Here is a 20,692-nt window from a genome sequence, read left to right on the forward strand (position 1 = left end):
CTGATTGGGGGTCCATGGAACAGAGACAGTGGGAGTGTAGGCTTCACCGAATGCCCCAGGAGAGTCAGCCTCTAGAAACATCCCACCTGAGAGCCTTCCTGGAGGTCTAAGATGACAAGGGAGTTCTGGGAATTGGACACACTCACATGATTATAAGGCAGAGACCTCCTGAATGCCACATCTCCAATTTGCCAGCCTCCGTGAAAGTGTTCTAAAGTCCATGACCCCAGCTTGCTCTCCCATAAAACAAGAGAAGTGTCATTAACCCTTCGAGGCAAGCAGGGTGAGGTATTTTGAGGATCCAATGGGAACACTGGAGATGCCTTGGGAATGAAAATGCCTTATAAACTCTGGGGTGGTGTCATTAATTGTTATTACATAGCCTTTGTCCTGTGGGGTGGTTCCTCAGCCTACAAAGCATCACCAACTTGAAGCCATGTGAGGGTCTTCTGTGGGGAGAATGCAGGACTCTAGCACTCTTTAGACTCTTATAAAAGGATCATAATTACAGCTGCTGAACGTGCCTTCTTGCGCTCAATGAGTTTGGCCAACATCACCATAGGTCCCTAGTGTTCATCACTGTGCTTTTTCAAGGTAGACGTTGCTTACCCACCTGAGGCAGAAAAGTGTTCTTTGTAGCAGAGGACCATACATACTGTATGCATGATACAAATAGTCAGGGGACGCATGCCTATTCGTGGATGACTACTTGATTTCGTGTCTCTGCCATGAAGGGTTTTTGTTGCCAGATTCACATCACGTGCTGGAAATCTGCCATGACGTCTACCCAGAAATGACTGGGTCATGCGTGTTCTCTGTCACATTCTCTCTGCACGGACATGACTTGGTTGCAGTTAGCTGTGAAGAATGGAGAGGATGACCACATGAATAGGTTCTTTAACACTTTGGATCAAGGCCTGGCTCTGAGAGTAATGTCAGCTCTGCAGCTGCTCTGGTTTTTCTTTTTCTTCCCTAGGGGAGCAGAATACGCAGTCATGAAGCAGCCAATCTACACCTGGTAAGGAGGCAACTTCGTAAACCTTCCTCTTTCTCTGCATCCCAGAGAGAATGGTTCTCCATCCCAGTGTTCCTCACCCTGGCTGATGTTTGGTCTACTGCCTGACACCTGCTAAGGACAATGAGGGGTGCGCCAGGGGCTGTGGGTTGCTGGTGTCCCACAGGATGGCTTTTCAGAGGAAACGATGCTTACCTTAGGAATGAGGGCACATGTGCTAATTCATAGGGTGAAAGGCGGGATATTGCAGAGACGGGAGTTGCCCAAGGTCCGACGTCAAGGATCGTTGTAGGGATTTTAAGGATGACCATGGACGAGCCAAGGCTGGGGTGTGGGTAGTGAGAGGAAAGAATGATAGAACAGCAAAGAGCGCCATTGGTGAGGCTTGGCAATCATGGCGCAATGGGAAGCCGTTGGACGTGGTGAGGGAGAATTGCAACCAGATTTATACATTGATACAGTTGCTCAGCTTGGCCACATTTTAGAGCCCAAGCGACAAAAATGGGACAGGACAGGCCATTTAGGAGAGTTTTGAGATATCCAAGTGAGACACGCCATGACTTCCTTGGCCTGCCATGATGGGGGTGTAGGTGGATGGATGCAGCTGGATTTAAGACGCATTTTTTAAAAAAGATTTTATTTATTTATTCGACAGAGAGAGAGAGACAGTCAGCGAGAGAGGGAACACAAGCAGGGGGAGTGGGAGAGGAAGAAGCAGGCTCCCAGCAGAGGAGCCTGATGTGGGGCTCGATCCCAGAACGCCGGGATCACGCCCTGAGCCGAAGGCAGACGCTCAACTGCTGTGCCACCCAGGCACCCCTAAGATGCATTTTTTGAGGTACAGCGAACAGTGCTTGGAATGGATTGGATGGAATTTGGGGATGGAGAACCAGTCTCGAGCACGAGATAGTAGTCCTTAACTTGGAGCGAATGTCCGTCAAGGCTGTCGTGCTTTTCTGAGCATATGATAGCATTTAGCAGTTTCAAATGCATGAGTCTGTATACAGCCTAACATTTAGTAACATATATATGTATGTTAATTTTCCTTTTTCAGGTGTTAAATGAATGTTACTTTAAATATATATTTTAATGTACTAAAAAGTACAACTAAGCATCAAAAAGAAAAAAAAAAGCCAGACTCGCTGGCGATTTGCCTCCAATTTTCTATTTTGTTTACATTTTTTATTCAAATAAAGCAAATTACTAGGCCTTGCACTTAAGTTTAAATGCAATTAGGGCTTCTTTTAAAGGGTATCCTATCATGAAACCATTGGGAAAGTTATAAGAATTTCACTATCACAAGGCATAGAATATTAATGTGTATGCTATACTATGTTAACAGAGAATAGGACTTTATAAAAATATTCTGGGGGCACTTGGGTGGCTCAGTCGGTTAAGCGTCTGCCTTTTGCTCCGGTCATGGTCTTGGGGTCCTGGGATCGAGTCCTGCATGAGGCTCTCTGCCCCCCAGGGGAGTCTGGTTGTCCCTCTCCCTCTGATCCTCCCTGTGCTCGTGTTCTCTCTCTCTGCCTCAAAAAAATAAATGAAATCTCTTAAGAATAAATAAAAATAAATAAATGAAATGAAATAAAAAGAATTCTGGTTTCGGAGTAAAGCAGTCCAGCTTCCCTGTGTAGCGGGAATTGATAAGAGAGCGTGATGTTGTATTTTCAGTGGCCCGCGATGCAAACACGGATTGACAGTGTGTGTTGCTGTGTTTGTCACGTCCCTCAATGCTTCCAGGACCTGCCGGCTGTCAGTATGCCTGTGCTGTTGGCTTGGGGGCCTGAGCGCAGCGTTCGTGACGAGGAACTCCAGGCCCAACATCGTGCTGCTGATGGCGGACGACCTCGGGGTGGGGGACCTGTGCTGCTATGATAATAACACAGTGAGGTAAAGAAGCCGCCCCTGCCTGGCTGTGGAGGGGGGCGCCTCTGGCCCGCGGGAGCACCTGGGTCCTGGCAGGGGAGCGGCGGGCCTTGGCGGCCCGTGAGCACCGGGAATAGCCGAGGTCAGCCTAGGAAGGCTGCAAAACCTCAGGATGGCACTTGGCATCCTGGCCTCTGGGTCTGGTAGGTTGCTGTTGTGGTTTTGTGGTGAGATACCCATAACACAGCACGCACCTTTGTGACCCACGGAAAGGACACTGTTCAGAGGCGTGGAGCCCATGCACAGGGTTGTACATCCATCCCCTCTGTCTGCTTCCAGAACTTTCGTATCGTCCCCAAAAGGCAACCCCACACCTAGTACCGGTAGCCTCATCCCTCAGCCCTCATCCCACAGCTCCTACAACCACTGATCTGCTCTCTGTCTCTTGGGATTGGCTCATTCTGGAAATTTCATATGCACTGAATCATATAATGTAATACCGTGCTAGGGCCGCCATAACTTATGTCACATCCTGAGTGGCTTCCACAACACACATGTATTCCCTCCCGGTCCTGGATGCTGCAAGTCTGAGATCTAGGCGGGGCCGAGTCCGGTTCCTCCCAAAGCCGCTCTCCCTGGTGTGTAGACCCCGTGTTCTCCCTGTGTCCTCACGTGGTCATCCCTCATCTCGTCTTCTTATAAGGACCCTACTCCTGTTGCATTAGGACCCACCCCGACTTTGTTTTCACTCAGTTTCCTCTTTAACGACCCCACCTCCAGAAACAGTCCCATTCCGAGGTCCTGAGGGATAGGACTCCTACTTATGAATTTTGGGGAACCTCCATTCAGCCCATAGCACGCCTTATGTGCCCTTTTGTGTCTGGCTTCTTTCACCGAGCATCGTGTTTTCAACGATGGGGTAGCAAGTATCACTCCTTCCTTTCTGTCTGCAACTGAGTAATATTCCACGGCAGAGGCCGATGATATTAGAGTTTTTCAGGGTCTTCCCTGAATTATTTCGAAGCCTTTGGTGACCACGATCCTTCTGTATGTCCTTGCTCCCCAGCACCAGACAAATCTCATTCATGTGCAAACACAAGGTGCGTCTTAGCGTGAATTTAAACACCATCGTTTCTCCTTGGAATGTGGCTCCTGGAATAGTCCTGTATTTTAAGCATATTTTTGGACTTTGAAAGGAGCTGGTCCTCTTAAAGGCATTTAAGGTCTACACGAGCACCTTGGTTTCCCTATTTAATTCCCACGGGGAAGTAATGGGTAAGGCAGGAGACACTGCTTGAGAGCCTGGTCCTGTCCCTCTCAACCGGACACTGACTCTACCTGTACAAAATATCAGGCTGCACACAGACTCTCCCCCACACAGATCGGAGAGTGTTTGGCGGTATAAGGCTCTGTCCCCCATCATATTGCTGTGGGGTTGTGAGACTAGTATGTCATTCACGTGTTATTCAGACTCGGGATACCTTAGTTTATGGGATTTGCTAAAAACACCTGTGTGAGCCTATATTCTATGGATGCTCTAAAAAAATTTTGGAGACCTTAAAATACGAGATGAGCAATGTGGGTAGTAAATTAAACTCCAAAATGTCACTATTTGGTTATTTTTAAAAAAGATACATTTTACTATAAGAAATACAGTGAAATTTTATGTAATCCAAATCACCCCTTTATTTCAGGAATATCATATGAGCAAACGGGCTAACGTGTGCATCTAAATGCCTATGAGCTCAGACGGATTATAGTTTAATTACACCCGTGGACCTATATTAGTCTGCAATTGTTTTGCCTGAAGATATATTGTTTTAAAGTCTGCTTTCCATTTCCTTGCGACCAATGAGGAGGCATCTAAACAGGTAGATGGATGGAAGCTTAAAATGCATCTATTTTAGGTTTACTGGAACAGAGTCAGTAGGGCTCAACGCAGGGTGGCTTTCAATCTCCTTTGTTTTGTTGAAAATTAGAAACCCGCACGCTGAACCCTCCTTCTGTCCGCAGCACGCCGAATATTGACCGCCTGGCCAGCGAGGGTGTGAGGCTCACCCAGCACCTGGCAGCTGCCTCCGTCGGCACCCCGAGTCGGGCTGCCTTCCTGACGGGCCGGTACCCCATCCGATCAGGTGGGGAAGGGCAATGCAAGACAATGTTGTCTTTCTGTCATGCTTTCTTCTTTATTTTTTGTTACTGTTTGTAAGGGTTCTCAAAAGGTCACTTAGGTTATTAAGAATCTACATGCAAATGGGGGTCCTGTTGCTATGCCTGCAGAGCTGAAACTTGCCAGGGGCCACGAAGCCTGCTCACCTGTGTGCATAGAATGAAGGGTTTGCAATTTCCCAGCTGCTTGTAGGATTTGCAAGTACTTGTAGTCAGAGCCTTCAAAATGCTCCTCTTGTGTTCAAGCTAGTAGAGAGCTTGTCATAGTTTCATGAAAAGTGGGTCTGTCCAGTGTCTGGGGATGTGATTGGAATCAGACGGAGATCTTGGGAAGATCATGGAAAAGAAGGAGACTCATATATATTCTCTCTCTCACACACACACAACATGATGTTGTAGAATCAACATTATGAGTATCAATTTCTATACTCAGCCACAACATATGGAATCTTTTATGATGTAGGAGTTACTAATATTCCCGATCCCTAAGTTTCTAAGTTTCTACCTAAATATAGAGACATCTAGATAGGACCTCAACTTCAGAGGAGGGTCTAGAGGAGACGTGGGTTTCTCACCATGTAGCAAGATGGGATCAAAGTTCTGCTCCATCAATTTTTTATACACACACTAACATCTATAAATTTATTTATAATTAATTAAAAGATGTAACCACTCTTCTTGAAAACGATAGGTAAGCTTCTGTCTTTTAGGACTTGGCAAAAGGCATCCTTTTTAAGGTATCTGTTTCTGTTGAAAACGGAAAAACAAGAAGCCAATTGGATCACAATACTATTTTAACATGTTTTGATTTTTTAAATTAATTGTGCGTGTTTGTGTGATGCCTTTCATTTATAGGTTTATTCTTGTTAGTTGTAACGTAAGTAGGACATATGCATCTCAAGATGAAAGTGTTCCAGTGGTTGAGATGCAAGGAAGAATAGTTATTGGGCACAGGAAGCCCATAGGGGCCCCTATAGCATCCCAGGAAAGTCCTTCTGGATGATGTTCCTTGAAATGTGAGGAGTCAGGAGGGAGGGTGTGCTCAGCAGAGGAAGCGGCATGCACAGACAATGCAGTCAGGCATGAGTGTGCTAGACGAATGAGGTAGCCACAGCAATAATCAGTCGTCTCAGATTACCAAACGCTGTGTAAGTTCTACCCCAGATTTAGATTTCAACAGAGGGTGATGCACAGACAGTGATGAGGTTTGCCCAGGGGAGGGACATGGGTTGGAAGGGTTCTTCAGAAGGTGCTGGGATGGTAGACAGAGATCGAGCTGGTAGACATCATAGCACAACCCAGCTGAATCTCTGCTCCAAAGCTATGGCATTGGAGACAAATATCCAAACTGTTTACCAGGGTACAGTTATCAGGACTTGACAGAGGATTGGATAGAAGACGTGTGGCTGACTGAGAGGGAGGATCCCAAAGGAACTTGTGCACTGGGTAGCTGAGGGGGTTATGGCGTCCTCTGTTGAGGCATGTTTGAAGTACGATAACCACGGACTCTGTGTTGGTCATGTTGAGATCCGGATCCCTAGGTACAGAGACGTCTAATAGGACCTCAACTTCAGAGGAGGGTCTGGAGAAGATGTGGGTTTCTCACCATGTAGCAAGATGGGATCAAAGTTCAGAACCGAGATCAAAGGATATCATCCAAAGACCCATGCAGTTACATTTGAATTTCGAAACATCAATGACTGGATTTTTAGGACAAGTATGCCCCGTGCAACGTGTGGGGCATCCTGGACTAAGAAGCCATTCATTGTTCATATGAAATTCCAGCGTGACTGGGCGTCGTGTATTGAGCTGGTGATCCTGATCCCTACAGAACATCTGCATTTGACAGATGTGAGGACAGGCTAGAGAGAGACCAAAAAGCAAGGAAATGTTAGGGAAAGAACAGAATGGTGAAGGCTCAGTAGGAGACACTTCAAGGAGAGGAGAATGAATCTAGGAGTTTGTCATGAGTGTCATGAAAGAGGGACCGTGGGACTCATGGGGGGCCTCCTTCTTTGACTTCAGGAATGGCGTCTCCCTTCAACCTGAACCGTGTGCTCACCTGGCTTGGAGGCTCAGGCGGTCTGCCCACCAATGAGACGACTTTCGCTAAGGTGTTGCAGCACCGCGGCTACCGCACGGGGCTCATAGGTATGGCCCGCAGGACTCTGAACTCGGAAGCACGCTCATGCACATACACTTTCGCTGGCACTTAGCCCTCCTGGGACGTCAGCTGAACCCACACCAGCTGACCTCCTGTTGAGAGGAGACACGCGGGGTAGGGATCTAATGCATGAGTATTCAGGACCTTTGGTATCTCGAGCAGGGTATTGGCAGAATCATGCCAATGAAAGCAAATGGGCTCACCTATTGCTCTCACCAGATGGAATACTCTGTAGGGGGTGAGGCGGGGGTATACTATTTTTATAACATCATTACTAGCAGAGAAGTGAATGCATTTTTTTAATTAAATTCAAATTTTATTTAAATTTTAATTTAAATTTTAAATTTATTTATTTAATTTTTATTTATTTATTTATTTATTTTTTTAAAGATTTAGCAAAGGGGTTTCTGCTGCCCTGTTTTAGTCTGAAAGATGCAGGGCTTAGGGAAAGCAGTATTGGTGACAAATATGGGAACCTTCTCAGCATCCCCCAGGGAGGTGACTGTGGTACCAAGAAGATACCCCAATGGCAAGGGAGGTCAAGTCGTAGTTAACTTTTGTGAAACGAAGCCCACGTTTAGAAACAGGTGGACGTGTCTGCTGCCATTTTGTTTCTCCTGTAGGCAAGTGGCACCAAGGTTTGAGCTGCGCCTCTCGGGACGATCACTGCTACCACCCCCTCAACCATGGGTTCGACTACTTCTATGGGCTGCCCTTTGGCCTGATCAGTGATTGCCAGACGTCCAAGACACCAGAGCTGCACCGCTGGCTACGGGTCAAACTCTGGATCTCCACGGCGGCGCTCAGCCTCGTCCCCCTCCTGCTCCTTATCCCCAAGTTCACCCGCTGGTTCTCCGTTCCGTGGAAGGTCATCGTCACCTTCGCCCTTCTTGCCTTCCTGTTTTTCCTTTCCTGGTACTCCAGTTACGGGTTTACTCGGCGTTGGAATTGCGTTCTTATGAGGAACCACGAAATCATCCAGCAGCCGATGCAGGAGGACCGAGTGGCTTCCCTTATGCTCAAGGAGGCTCTCGCCTTTATCGACAGGTATGGAGTCATTTCCAGCCCGAGTCCTTGGGTGGGAATTTCGCTTGTGTTCCGGAGAAGTCGGGGTTATCTTGGGGATGTGGGCGTTCTTGTGTGTGTGTGTGTGTGTGTGTGTGTGCAAATGCATGTGTGTGTGTGATATTTGCCCTATACTACACTTTCTCCTTAGAATAAAATTGAGCGTTCAATTTCCTGCAGATTGTAAACACGGAAACGGTAAGGAAATAACTTGTGGTCACTCTTTTTTAGAAAAATCGGAATCCCTGTAGCTTGATCCATATCGCTTCAATATGGATTGGGGTCTAAATGGATTCAGCCTTTGGGATTGATGTTGATTTTGGTGTGCCTTAGAAGCAGCCCGAAAATACTTCTGCATCCACGAATGATGAGGGAGGGGGTCTATGTATAGATACCTAATTTGAAGTTTTATGTGTTCAGTAGAAGCCACGTGGGCATGAAGGTAACAGTCTTTGCATACCAGCTCCCTTCTAGGTTACTAACTAGAAGCAGATTCAATTGTGGGTGTGGACGCTCATTGACCTGGTGTGAATGGGGTACAGGGGAGTGGACAGAAGAGAAAAAGGCATAACTCTGTGGGGTTAATGCATCCGACAATGGGATCTCATGCACTCATAGGCTTTGATTCTTTGCTCTAACACAACGGTCAGAATGCAGTCACTCAGGTCTGCTCGTCACTCCCATGGCTGTTGTTGACAGAACACACCCAATCTCTATGCCCTTCCCCCTCTATAATGCCCAGTTGTGAAAGCGTGTGAAGGAGGAATCTTAAATGGCTCAATGTGACATTGAAATGCAGAACACAACAAACAAGACGTATTAACACGTTAGCTCCTTCTATCTTGCTACCTGTGGTTCTGTGCAAGCAGCCTCATGGCCCAAAGTTAATGCCAAAGCTCCGGCCATCACGTTTATGTCCCAGATATCATAGAGGAGGAAGAGGAAGAGGAAGGAATGAAGAAGTCTTCCTTCAGAAGACAGACTGCACTCATTATTTTGTTGCTAATGCAAATGTCCCGATATTCTTTATTCCTGCTCACGGCCTTTCCGCTGATGTCCTTCTGTTCTATTGTTTACTCTCGTGAGTGGCATCGGTCACGTAAGGACATAGACAACCTCTATCAACTGTTGCGAGATCTTTCAGAGGATGCGGAATCCTATCCCAGTGGAGATAACGCCTTTGTTTGTGATGATAACTCAGTTCACATTCCACCCCTCAGGTATAAACGCAGCCCCTTCCTCCTCTTTGTGTCCTTCCTGCATGTCCACACTCCGCTGATCACCAAAGACAAGTTTGTGGGGCACAGTAAATACGGACTCTATGGCGATAATGTCGAAGAAATGGACTGGATGGTGGGTAAGTGTCGAGAAAAGGAACGTTAAGTAACTGATGCATGGGCTCGAGAAAGTGAATGCATATTTGCTTTTTTCAAAAACCCTTTGTCCCCAGGATGCCTGGATGGCTCAGTGTGTTAGGTGCCCTTGCGGACCTTGGGCAGTGAGTAAGCATTTGTTCCTAGGAACTGAATCAAAATCTGGCTGTAGGTGCAGCAAAATCATGACTATTCCCCCAAGAAAACAGTCCCAATGATACATACGGGATTTTCCCATCTTTAAAATAAAGACTGTTCAAAACTGATGACGTTACTTTGTAAAGGATACTCCCCTTCTCCATCATTTTGATGGATATAAAAGGAAATGTGTTTTTCTCATTAGTTCACTTTTAGGAGACGTGCTTAGGAATGCAGGAGGGAATTTACCTCAACCGAAGCCATTTGTGTCAAAGTCATAAGGGTCAATGTGAAAACGAACACAAAGGGTCATAAATGAGGATGGGGGCTGCCGCAGAGACAGGTGGGGAGGGGAGGGAGGACCACATGCATATCAATAAAACAACTCATCGTGCATTCCAAACAGCATTTTCCCTCGATTGGACATGATGCAGTATTTCTTCATCTCAAAAAGCGTATTTTACTTTCGAAGCATGCGCTAATTTGTTTTTTTCTTCTACTACTGCAAGATGCTGAAAAGGGTTCTGTGCAGAACCACCTCAACTAATAGTCACAGAATTTTAAATTTTTTAAGTTTCTTAAATATAAAAATGTGACTTTTATATATATTAGGTCTATGAAAACATGCATTTAATATCTATTAATATTAAACCAATTAAGAATATAATTAATTTAAATTATTATTTTAAATCTACTCATGCACATTAAATATAATGTTCATATATGGATACATACACATATACTGTTTCTATGGCTATATGTGCATACTACAATATATATGTATTTTTTAATTCCCTGCTAGATACAGACGAACACTGAAACCTGCTACAGTAAAAAGAAGCTCTAACATTGTAACTTTAGTGTAGTTGTAAGATGATGGTTTCTTTCCTTGATGTCTATTATGGTCCAGGATACTCTGCTTTGGAAGCAAGGCGTTTTGCTGCATTTGTATCTTGCGAGCAGTTTTATGCAAAAAGACGTTGTGACCATGTTTCTATGCACAGTTTGCCACGAAGAGCTAATGAGGTTTATTCTGTGCTCTATGTAATTACGAGATGCAGGTGCTCTGTAAGTACTATTAACAGCATTTAGTAATACTTTTAACGGTATTCCCAGCGTAATATCGTTTATATGGGAGAAATGGAAAGTAGGTATTTCTCTGCGTGACATTTTCTCAATACGCTGTGTTTTTTTTCTTCCCTTCATGGCTTATGAAAGTCGTATCAAAACCAGAGGCAGATCAAAAATCAGACAGGTGTCTTTTGTATGTGTGTGTGTGTGTGTGTGTGTGTGTGTGTGTGTGTGTGTTTCTACTTGGCAATAGAAGCCTAAAACTTAAGCTCATTTCCTAAGTTAACCTTTTCAGGAAGAAGCCATAAGAGTGCTGTCCTCAGAATGACTTGCAAAGCAAATCCTCTGAGGGCCGCAAGCGTTAAGCGATATTTTAAATTCTCTACTCGAGGGCACTTGTACTTTAAAAACATACTTTCGCGGCTTTTCATTCTTGCCTTCTTTCCTTGTATTTTTGTCTTGTAAGAGATTTTATGATTCTTCTGTTGCGATATGCACATAGATATGTACACACGTTTCTACATGTTTTATACATTGCATACGCAGAAGCTTGCATATATGTATTTCCCAAAACTGAAAGGATTCACGTGTATTTTATGTACTTGGTATAAGTTACAAATAACCTTTATGCTAAATACGATAGCTAGCTCTAGTGAGAATGGATAGTTCACATGTAATTATTCTCTTACCAAGAAGCCATAATAATCTTTCTCTTACAAAATCTGGGCTTTAAAATATATTAATTTCTAGCTGCAACGTTTCTAAAAAATGGCCAATGTGGCTTCCAAAACAAATCACTTTTAAACAAGGAAACAGAAAGGTTAATGAGTTTATGCTTAAATAAGCTTTCTTTGCACCTGGCCACGTTGTCTTTCCATGTTTGAGCGGCACAAGATTGTGGTGGAGGGTGTCACGCTGAATGGTAAGACCTTGGGGTGACATTAAGAAGCCCAGGGGGAACGTCCAGCTGGAATCAGAAATTAAATCAGGGTAGTTTGGGATGTGGCTAGATCAGCTTTCTACTTGTTTTTTTCAAAAACCCTTTGTCCTTGAGAGACTATGGACTATGAGAAACAAACTGAGGGCTACGGAGGGGAGGGGGGTGGGGGAATGGGATAGACCGGTGATGGGTAGTAAGGAGGGCACATATTGCATGGTGCACTGGGTGTTATACACAACTAATGAATCATCGAGCCTTACATCGAAAACCGGGGATGTACTGTATGGTGACTAACATAATATAATAAAAAATCATTATTAATAAAAAAAAAACAAAAAAAAAAAACAAAAAACCGTTTGTCCTCCAGATGCCTGGGGGCTCAGTGGGTGAAGCATCTGCCTTTGGCTCAGGTCATGATCTCAGGGTCCTGGGATCGAGTCCTGCATTGGGTTCCCTCCTCAGCGGGGTGTCTGCTTCTCCCTCTGCCTGCTGCTCCCCCTGCTTTTGCTCTCTCTTGCTCTGACAAATAAGTAAATGAAATATTTAAAAGAAAAAAAAAAGCCCTTTGTCCCCTGAAGAGATCATCCACACATCAGCACGATGCTTGCTCAGTCTACAAGTATTCATTATGCTCAGACGCTTAACTACAAGCTGACCAGCAAGAATAACTTGCAAGTCAGATGCGACCTTCAGAGGGACGTGGGGATACGCATCCTTTACGGGGTGGGGCTCATGCTGTCTGGATCGAGGGTGTGACTCTGCGGATTTATGCCCAGACATGTCAGCTTTTAAACTGTCTTCTCTGTTTTATTAGTGTTTGTTAAGTTTCTTTTAACGGGCAGAACTAATATTTAATGGTTGTTTGAATTTTGAGTGATGATGGTGCTGTATGCTACATACTAGTTCATACTTTCTAAAATATTGTACGTGTATATGTAGTGTACATATGTAATGTGTGTATACATTATTACATAATTTGTTAAATAAACATATTTTCTTATACATTATATAATATATATTTCTTACATGTAGTGTGTATTATATTTTATATATATTATGTTTTTTTAAAAATATTACGTAAGAAAATTTATTACAAACTAAAATGATAGATTAAATGTTATATAATAAAATTACATATTACATGATAAGATATTATCTATTAGTATTATATAATAAGTAACCATTATATAATACTATTATATAATATATATAATTATCAAACATTATACAATATTTTATTATATTATTTATATTGTATAATGGATTATATTATATATTTAATATAATATTTTAAGATAAGGCACCTGGGTGGCTCAGTCGTTAAGCGTCTGCCTTCAGCTCAGGTCATGATCCCAGGGTCCTGGGATCGAGTCCTGTATTGGGCTCCCTCCTCAGCGGGGTGCCTGCTTCTCCCTCTCCTACTCCCCCTGCTTGTGTTCCCTCTCTCACTGTGTCTGTTTGTCAAATAAATAAGTAAAATCTTTATTAAAAATAATATGTTATTAATTATAAATTTATAGTTATAAAACTTTCATTATACTTACATATCATATATTGCATATTTGCATACCATATATTACATATTGCCATATAATATTCATAATATAAAAAGTATACAGGATTTAATACATAAATTATATTTTATATATTTACATACAAATAATATATTTATCATATAGTATATATCATGTATCACAATTTATTATTTACAAATACATTATAATATAGAAACACCTTTTATATTTTTAAATATAATTATATTTTTATCATATTATTAGATATAATTTATATTCTATATTTAGTATTTATTATGTATTTATACTGAATATATGCTTTTATATACATACATAAAATATTATATAATGTAAAATATGTAGTAAATAATTATCAACATATAAAGCTCAATTTCATATTGTACACTAGTGTATGTATTCTATGGCATATAGGATATATTTATGTCTCTACTATATAGAATGCTTATATATACTACACATGTATTAGAGTAAATAATCATGATTTATTATATATTATATATAAAAATATATATTATATAATATATATTAATCATGATTTATTATGTATTTATTATATATGTGATTAGTAAATAATCATTATTATATATATTATATATAATATATTATATTATAATGTATGTTATACATTATATATTTATATATATAAATAATCATGATTTATTATATATTATATATTATATATATAGCGCCTATACAATAAAATAACCCTGAATTATACTGTTGTGCTCACACATGCCTAATAATAATCAAGTCATGGACTGACAGTGGTCCATGGTGAAAGGTGAGAGTTTCTTGCTTCCCCCCGACCAGGTAGGATCCTGGAGACCTTGGACCGGGAGCGCCTGGCCAACCACACGCTGGTGTACTTCACCTCAGACAACGGGGGTCGCCTGGAGGTGCAGGAAGGCGAGGTCCAGCTGGGCGGCTTCAATGGGGTCTACAAAGGTGATGTGCAGAGAATCCCTGTGTTTTGGTTCAATACCTCAGTGGTGTCTACTTCGTTTTGCCTGCACGTGCGTTCATTTGCAAATTCGGTTTGGAGATTTGTGTGGGAGTTATAGTCTCTTATGAAACTAGATGGAAAGAGGTGCAAGGTTTGGGGCAATGTCTGCGAATGTAAGACAAAAATGCCTGAAGTAATGAGAGCCTCTTGAGTGCAAATGCAGAGGGTTCCAATGACCATCTGAAGGAGAGCTCTCAGGCTTGGCATTCTGAACATTTGGGGCTGGATGACTCTGATGTGGGGCGTTCTGGGCACTGTAGGGCACTGAGCAGTGTCCCTGGTCTTCACCCTAGAGTTGCCAGGAGCACCTACAACTCCCCTCCTCATCAAAATAGTGACAACCAAAACTGTCTCCAGACATTGCCCAGTGTCCCTGGGGCCAAAGTCCTCTCCAGTTGAGAACCACTTGTTCTGGGATAATACTCACCTGAGTACCCAAATCCAGGTTGTTAATGGAATGAAATCAACTATGTTATCACTATGCTTCAAACACTGTGAAATGATCAGGGAAGGAGTTGTTCATTTGGAGTGGGTGCCTTTCTCCTCATTGTGAGTGGATTCTTCTGACTTCTTAGATGTAAAATCAGAACTTTAGGAGTTCCTTGTACTTTATGAAACAATTGAAGATCGATAGGTAGATGATGGATGGATGGATGGATGGATGGATGGATGGATGGAATAGAGAGATGATAGATGGATAGATGGATGATTGAATGGATGGATGGGTGGATGGATGGATGGATGGATGATGGATAGATGGATGGAATAGATAGATGATAGATAGATAGATAGATAGATAGATAGATGATTGGATGGATGGATGGATGGATGGATGGATGGATGGATGGATGGAATAGAGAGATGATAGATAGATAGATAGATAGATAGATAGATAGATAGATAGATAGATGATTGGATGGATGGATGGATGGATGGGTGGATGGATGGATGGCTGGAATAGATAGATAATAGATAGATGGATAGATAGATGGTTGGATGGCTGGTTGCAAAGACATGATAGATAAATGAATAGGTAGATAGATGGTAGATACATTGGTCGATCCTTAGATACATAGATAGATAAATGATAGATAGGTGATTGATAGATGGATAGATTGTAGATAGATAGATATAATAGAAACGTTATATACTGTGATTGACAGCAAGTGAGCTCCTAAATATATTCACCTTTTCTGGCAGGTCATGTCAGCTTGCTGTAGACAGACTGTTAATTAGCGTAGACCAAATTGATGGCAAGCCTAGTAGAAAAGTTGTGTAATAAAATTAATATATGCCATTATATATGCCATCAAATGAGATGCGACGATTTTAATAGTGACATTGCTTGTGTATGTGTATGGGTGTGTGTAGTGGGGGGTTGTGTGTGCATAAAACCACTACTCTAAAAACAGTGTTCGCATACCTCGCAAAGAGGCATGGTACAATTGTCGTGAGCAGTTTTTACCTTTGGAACTGGCCTCCAGCTCACCAAGAGGAGCTGAGTCCCTTTGACAGACAAATTTGGGTGTCTGGGTAGTTGATTAGACTTGTAGGTCTAATTAGACTTGCTGGCCATTAAATATGACCATGAAAATGGCAAGGTGGGTTTATGTTTGCTTTTTTGTTTGTTGCATATTGGTGTACAAACATATTCAGTGCAGGGAGCTTGTTACGTTTTCCAGACAGAATAGTGCTGGTGAGCTGGGATGGCTTTGGACACTGGCTAGACCGGAGTCTTTGTCCTAAATGTTTTCCCCTCTACCCTCCCGTGTAGAGAGACCCCGTCTTGTCTTTTCTTTGTAATTCATACTGCCAGAGTGACCAGCACGTAAAAGGTGTTCCATGAACATTTCATGTTTGTTCTACTTTGGAAGAGTTTCCCCCCACCCCACCTAGAGAATCCCATTGTTTTCCCATAAAGAGTCTGTATGATCTTGACTATGTCATTTGGCTTAGGACTGTATCTCTATTCTGCAATGAACATCTTGACCTCAGGATAGGTCCTAAAGCATGGGCTCATCTATTTTGTGCTCAGAAACACCTGAAATGTCCTTTGTCTGAGATGGGATCTCAACGCTTTCTCCGCATCTGCACCATTCATGTTTTTATGACCCCTCTGTCTTCGTCCATATGGGGGATCCAGAATAAAATCCAAGTTCCTTAGTTTCTCTCAAGGATCAGCATGGCCCAGGTAGAACATATTTCTCCAGTCTTACTTGGAGCCTCATTGACTTATCCACCTTTTAGACCCCAGTGTGATTCCAATAAAGACTGCAGATTTGCCAGCTTTCAGAATGTTCTCTTTTCTCATAATAGTGAAACTTGGTGGCACTCACTGGCATAAAATAACACATTGTATTAGGACGGCACTTGTTTTTATTTATTATAGTTGGGTTTGTCACTTGATGGCCGGACGTTCAGAAGTCGAGTTTCAACTCCTGGAAGGCAAGAAATCTATCTCAGGTTGTCTGTATCTCTCTCCGTGTGTGAATGTAGCACACTGGCCGTGAATTTGGCAAGCGACAGAAAACGTCCCATCTAGATGTAATTTCCAACGGAGTGGAGAGATATGGTTGACTTGACTTCATCTTTGACTTTCATCTTTGGTTTTAGGTGGCAAGGGGATGGGCGGATGGGAAGGGGGCATTCGTGTCCCAGGAATATTCCGGTGGCCGACAGTCCTGGAGGCTGGGAAAGTGATTGACGAACCCACGAGCCTGATGGACATTTACCCGACACTGTCTTATATAGGCGGAGGGATACTGCCCCAGGACAGGTATGGAAACAGTGCTTGTTCCGAACCTAGGCAGATATACCGACATAGCCTTGGATACATCTGCGAACGTGCTGTGTGTATGTGTGGTGTATTACTGAATTTTCAGTGATCTGCTAATATGGCCAGAGGCCATCTTTCTCCCCTTAATGAATGGTGGCATAGCTTGTCTGTTTCCCTATTAGAATACGTTCTACTTTGTCTCTCATACTTACGCAGACACAGGCTTGGTTGTCCTCATGGTTGGGATCAACCCTCATTGAGTTGTATATCCCCCACAACACCTAGACCATTAAGCAAATATTTATTAGGTGCATTACGGAATAAAAGTAAGTACGTGTCAATGGATGTGTGATGAATTATGTCTTATTTCTCTATGGGCTTTAAGATGAACAAATGCATTTCATGCTCTAATAGTTAAATTCCATGTGTGAGGACTAGTATCTGTTCCTCTGTGGTGGGGTTTTATTTGAATCAAATGAGTGTCAAGACCTGAATTTTCTAATCTGTGACACTCACCCATAGTATCTTACAAGCTATCAGAACAATAGCTAAGACACCTCCCCTACTGTCTTAGAAATTGTGTGAGATTTACCTCATTTTCTGGGTTTTTTTTTCTTTTTGATATAAAATGAGTGAAGATGTGTAGTAAGTTTTTTTTTAAGTCTTTTCCTTTTCTTCCCTTCCCTCCCCCTCCTTCCCCTCCTCCTCCTCCTTCTTCTTTCCTTCCTTCTCCTCCTTTTCTCCTTCTTCTCCTTCTTCTCCCTCTTCTTCTTCTTCTCTCTTCTCTCTTCTCCTCCTTCTTTTTCTTCTTCTCCTCCTCCTCATTCCTCTCCTTTTCCTCCTCCTCCTCATTCTTCTTCTTTTCCTCCTCCTCCTCCCCCTCCTTCTTCACCATCTTCTTCCTCCTTCCCCTTTCCTCCCTCCTCCTCCTCCTGTCATAATATGTGTGACCAAACCATGCTTACTTCACCACTTCCTGCATCTCTCCCTCTCTCCTAAGAGTTATTGATGGCCGGAACCTAATGCCGTTGCTGGAAGGCAGGGTGTCGCACTCGGAGCATGAGTTCCTCTTCCACTACTGTGGGGTCTACCTGCACACAGCCAGGTGGCATCAGAAGGACTGTGAGTATGAAAATGGCAGACGTGTGGGAACGTAATAAAGACAAAGCCCTTTCCTCATCCTCTTGGGGGAAGTTGGGCTGTGTACAAACACCACCCAGCCATGATGGTTGTTTTTCCCTAGGGAAGTTAGTTAAGCAGTCATTGGTTTGTGGTAGATTTTAGAGACATGTGAGCTCGTGTGCATGAATATGTCAGAAAGAGAGAGAAAAGATATGAATATCTACAACGAAGGACACTGAAATAAATAGCAACAAGGAGTAAAGTCTGCAGTGTAACCCACATAGCAGTTACTATCCCCTTCCAATTAATCATCTCTCCCTTACCTTCATGCTATAGGATTCGTGGAAACAAATATAAATTAACAAGAGATATTCGTTTCCTTACATCTGTAGACACCAGAATTCTTACTTGATGGGACTTAACTTAATTTCAAAAAAGATATGGATTTTTCTCCCATTGGGACCCACGACTTGTGGTGTGATCCATTCGTCAGGTCAGTGTGGATGGGTCTCCCTCATAAAACAAGAACAATCCAACAAAAGACTCTTCCTTCTAGATTCTGTATCAGTTAGGGGCAAGGTCAATGGTAAGTAACAAAACAAAACAGCTCCCTCAACAACAAAGTCTTCCCAAATTTAACTACAGAGGGTTAAACAAATAGAATTTTACTTACATTTTCATAATAAGGATTTCAGAAGTTAGAAGCACAGAGCTGGTACAGTGCTCAACACCATGACCATGGTCTGTCCTTCTCTATTTCCACTCAGCCCTCTTTGGCATGCCAGTTTTCATTCTCATGCTCCTTCTAATGCTCTGGTTGCAAAGTGGCTGCTGTTTCTCCAGCCATCACCTCTGCACTCCATGCAGGAGAGAGAGAGAGAGAGAGAGAGTGCAAAGGGGGTAAAGGACTGAGTTAGGTGATTTAGCCCAATTTTATTAGAAAAGCATAGCCTTTCTGCAAAACCCCACCCACAGACTTCCTTGTAAGCCTCATTGATCAGAGGCTGAGAAACACAATGTTTCCCATCTAAAATTGATCTTTGGAAATAGAACTACTAACCACTTATGCAGGAAGAAAGAAAGGAAACAAGGAAGGGAAAAAGAGAGAAAGAGGGACAGAGGGAGGAAGAAAAGAACAAGGGATGATGGATCCTGCCAAATCACCTTTGTCAGTATCAGACCTGAAAGTGGTATTTAGCCTTAGAAAATTTTCCACTTTGCCTATGCCACGTTGGAGAAAAGTAGTGATAGGAGTTAGAATTTCCAGGATCATGGGTGCCTGGGTGGCTTATTTGGCTAAGCATCTGCCTTTGGCTCAGGTCATGATCTCAGGGTCCTGGGATGGAGCCCCACATCAGCCTCCCTGCTCAGCAGGGAGTCTGCTTCTTCCTCTGCCCCTCCCCCTGGTCATGCCTTCTCTCTCTCTCTAAAACAAACAAATTAAATCTTAAAAAAATAAACTCAAAAAAATTATCAGTTGTTGGTGAAAGTGTTTGAGAAATGTATCTTCCATGGAAAGAGTCCTAAAATGAAAAGAAATATGGCCTTCCAATGGAGTCCTGTTTTCCAGGTGCAACCGTGTGGAAGGTCCATTTCGTGACCCCCAAGTTTTCTCCAGATGGAGCTGGCGCCTGCTATGGAAGTGGAATGTGTTCGTGTTCTGGCGATGTCACTTACCACGACCCTCCACTGCTCTTCGACATCTCCAGAGACCCTTCTGAGGCCCGTCTTCTTAACCCTGACAATGAAGCACTATTTGACTTGGTGGTCAAGAAAATCGAGGCGGCCATCAAAGAGCATCGCAGGACTCTCACACCTGTCCCACAGCAGTTCTCCGTGTTCAACACCATTTGGAAACCATGGCTGCAGCCCTGCTGTGGGACTTTCCCCTTTTGTGGGTGTAACAAAGAAGATGACATCCTCTCCACTGCTTGGTGAGCAGAAAGGGGACACTTGTTACCCACCACCAACACACTGTTAACCGAGGTCATGGGAACAACTCTCAGCTGACTCATTCCTTCCATGTGGGGCAAATAATTATGCCCTCCACCGTTTTTTTTTAAACCCTCAGATTTTAGTTCTTTCTTCCAGTCATGTCCGGGAGCTCAATGAAGTAAACATGGACCTGGATACCGTGTACCTAGAGTAGAGCTTTTGTGGTGTCATGTTTTTAGATAATTGTGTCATTGTTCAAGCAAAAAGATAGACCAAGGTGACCGTCTGCAGCTTCTTATGGATCTGTGGTTCTTAGAAGACGATTAGAAGTAGTAGGTCTGATGGCATTGTTTCTATGTGGTAATGGTAGAAACTTCCACTTGCGGGTCCTCAACCCAGACATCTTATTTTTATCATCAGTGATGATAAGTATTTTGTTTCAGCCTGAAGCAGATGGTGTACATAACGCTGGAAGTGATGTCACACTCATTTCCACTCCTCGATTTCCTGTCTTGTC

At 43.0% G+C, this 20,692-nt stretch overlaps 1 protein-coding gene across 1 annotated transcript; it reads left to right on the plus strand.

The window, feature by feature from the left end:
* Window positions 1-995: 995 nt before the first annotated feature.
* On the plus strand, window positions 996-20,389 carry LOC113240805 (arylsulfatase H). The gene is made up of 11 exons (XM_026478221.1): window positions 996-1,018; window positions 2,759-2,908; window positions 4,898-5,019; window positions 7,079-7,204; window positions 7,841-8,264; window positions 9,503-9,639; window positions 14,150-14,284; window positions 16,956-17,118; window positions 18,119-18,240; window positions 19,811-20,174; window positions 20,332-20,389. Exons 1-11 carry the CDS (start codon window positions 996-998, stop codon window positions 20,387-20,389), a joined length of 1,824 nt encoding a protein of 607 aa, XP_026334006.1.
* Window positions 20,390-20,692: the final 303 nt, after the last annotated feature.

This window comes from Ursus arctos, chromosome X (assembly GCF_023065955.2).
Source record: "Ursus arctos isolate Adak ecotype North America chromosome X, UrsArc2.0, whole genome shotgun sequence".
In the NCBI taxonomy this organism is placed as follows: domain Eukaryota; kingdom Metazoa; phylum Chordata; class Mammalia; order Carnivora; family Ursidae; genus Ursus; species Ursus arctos.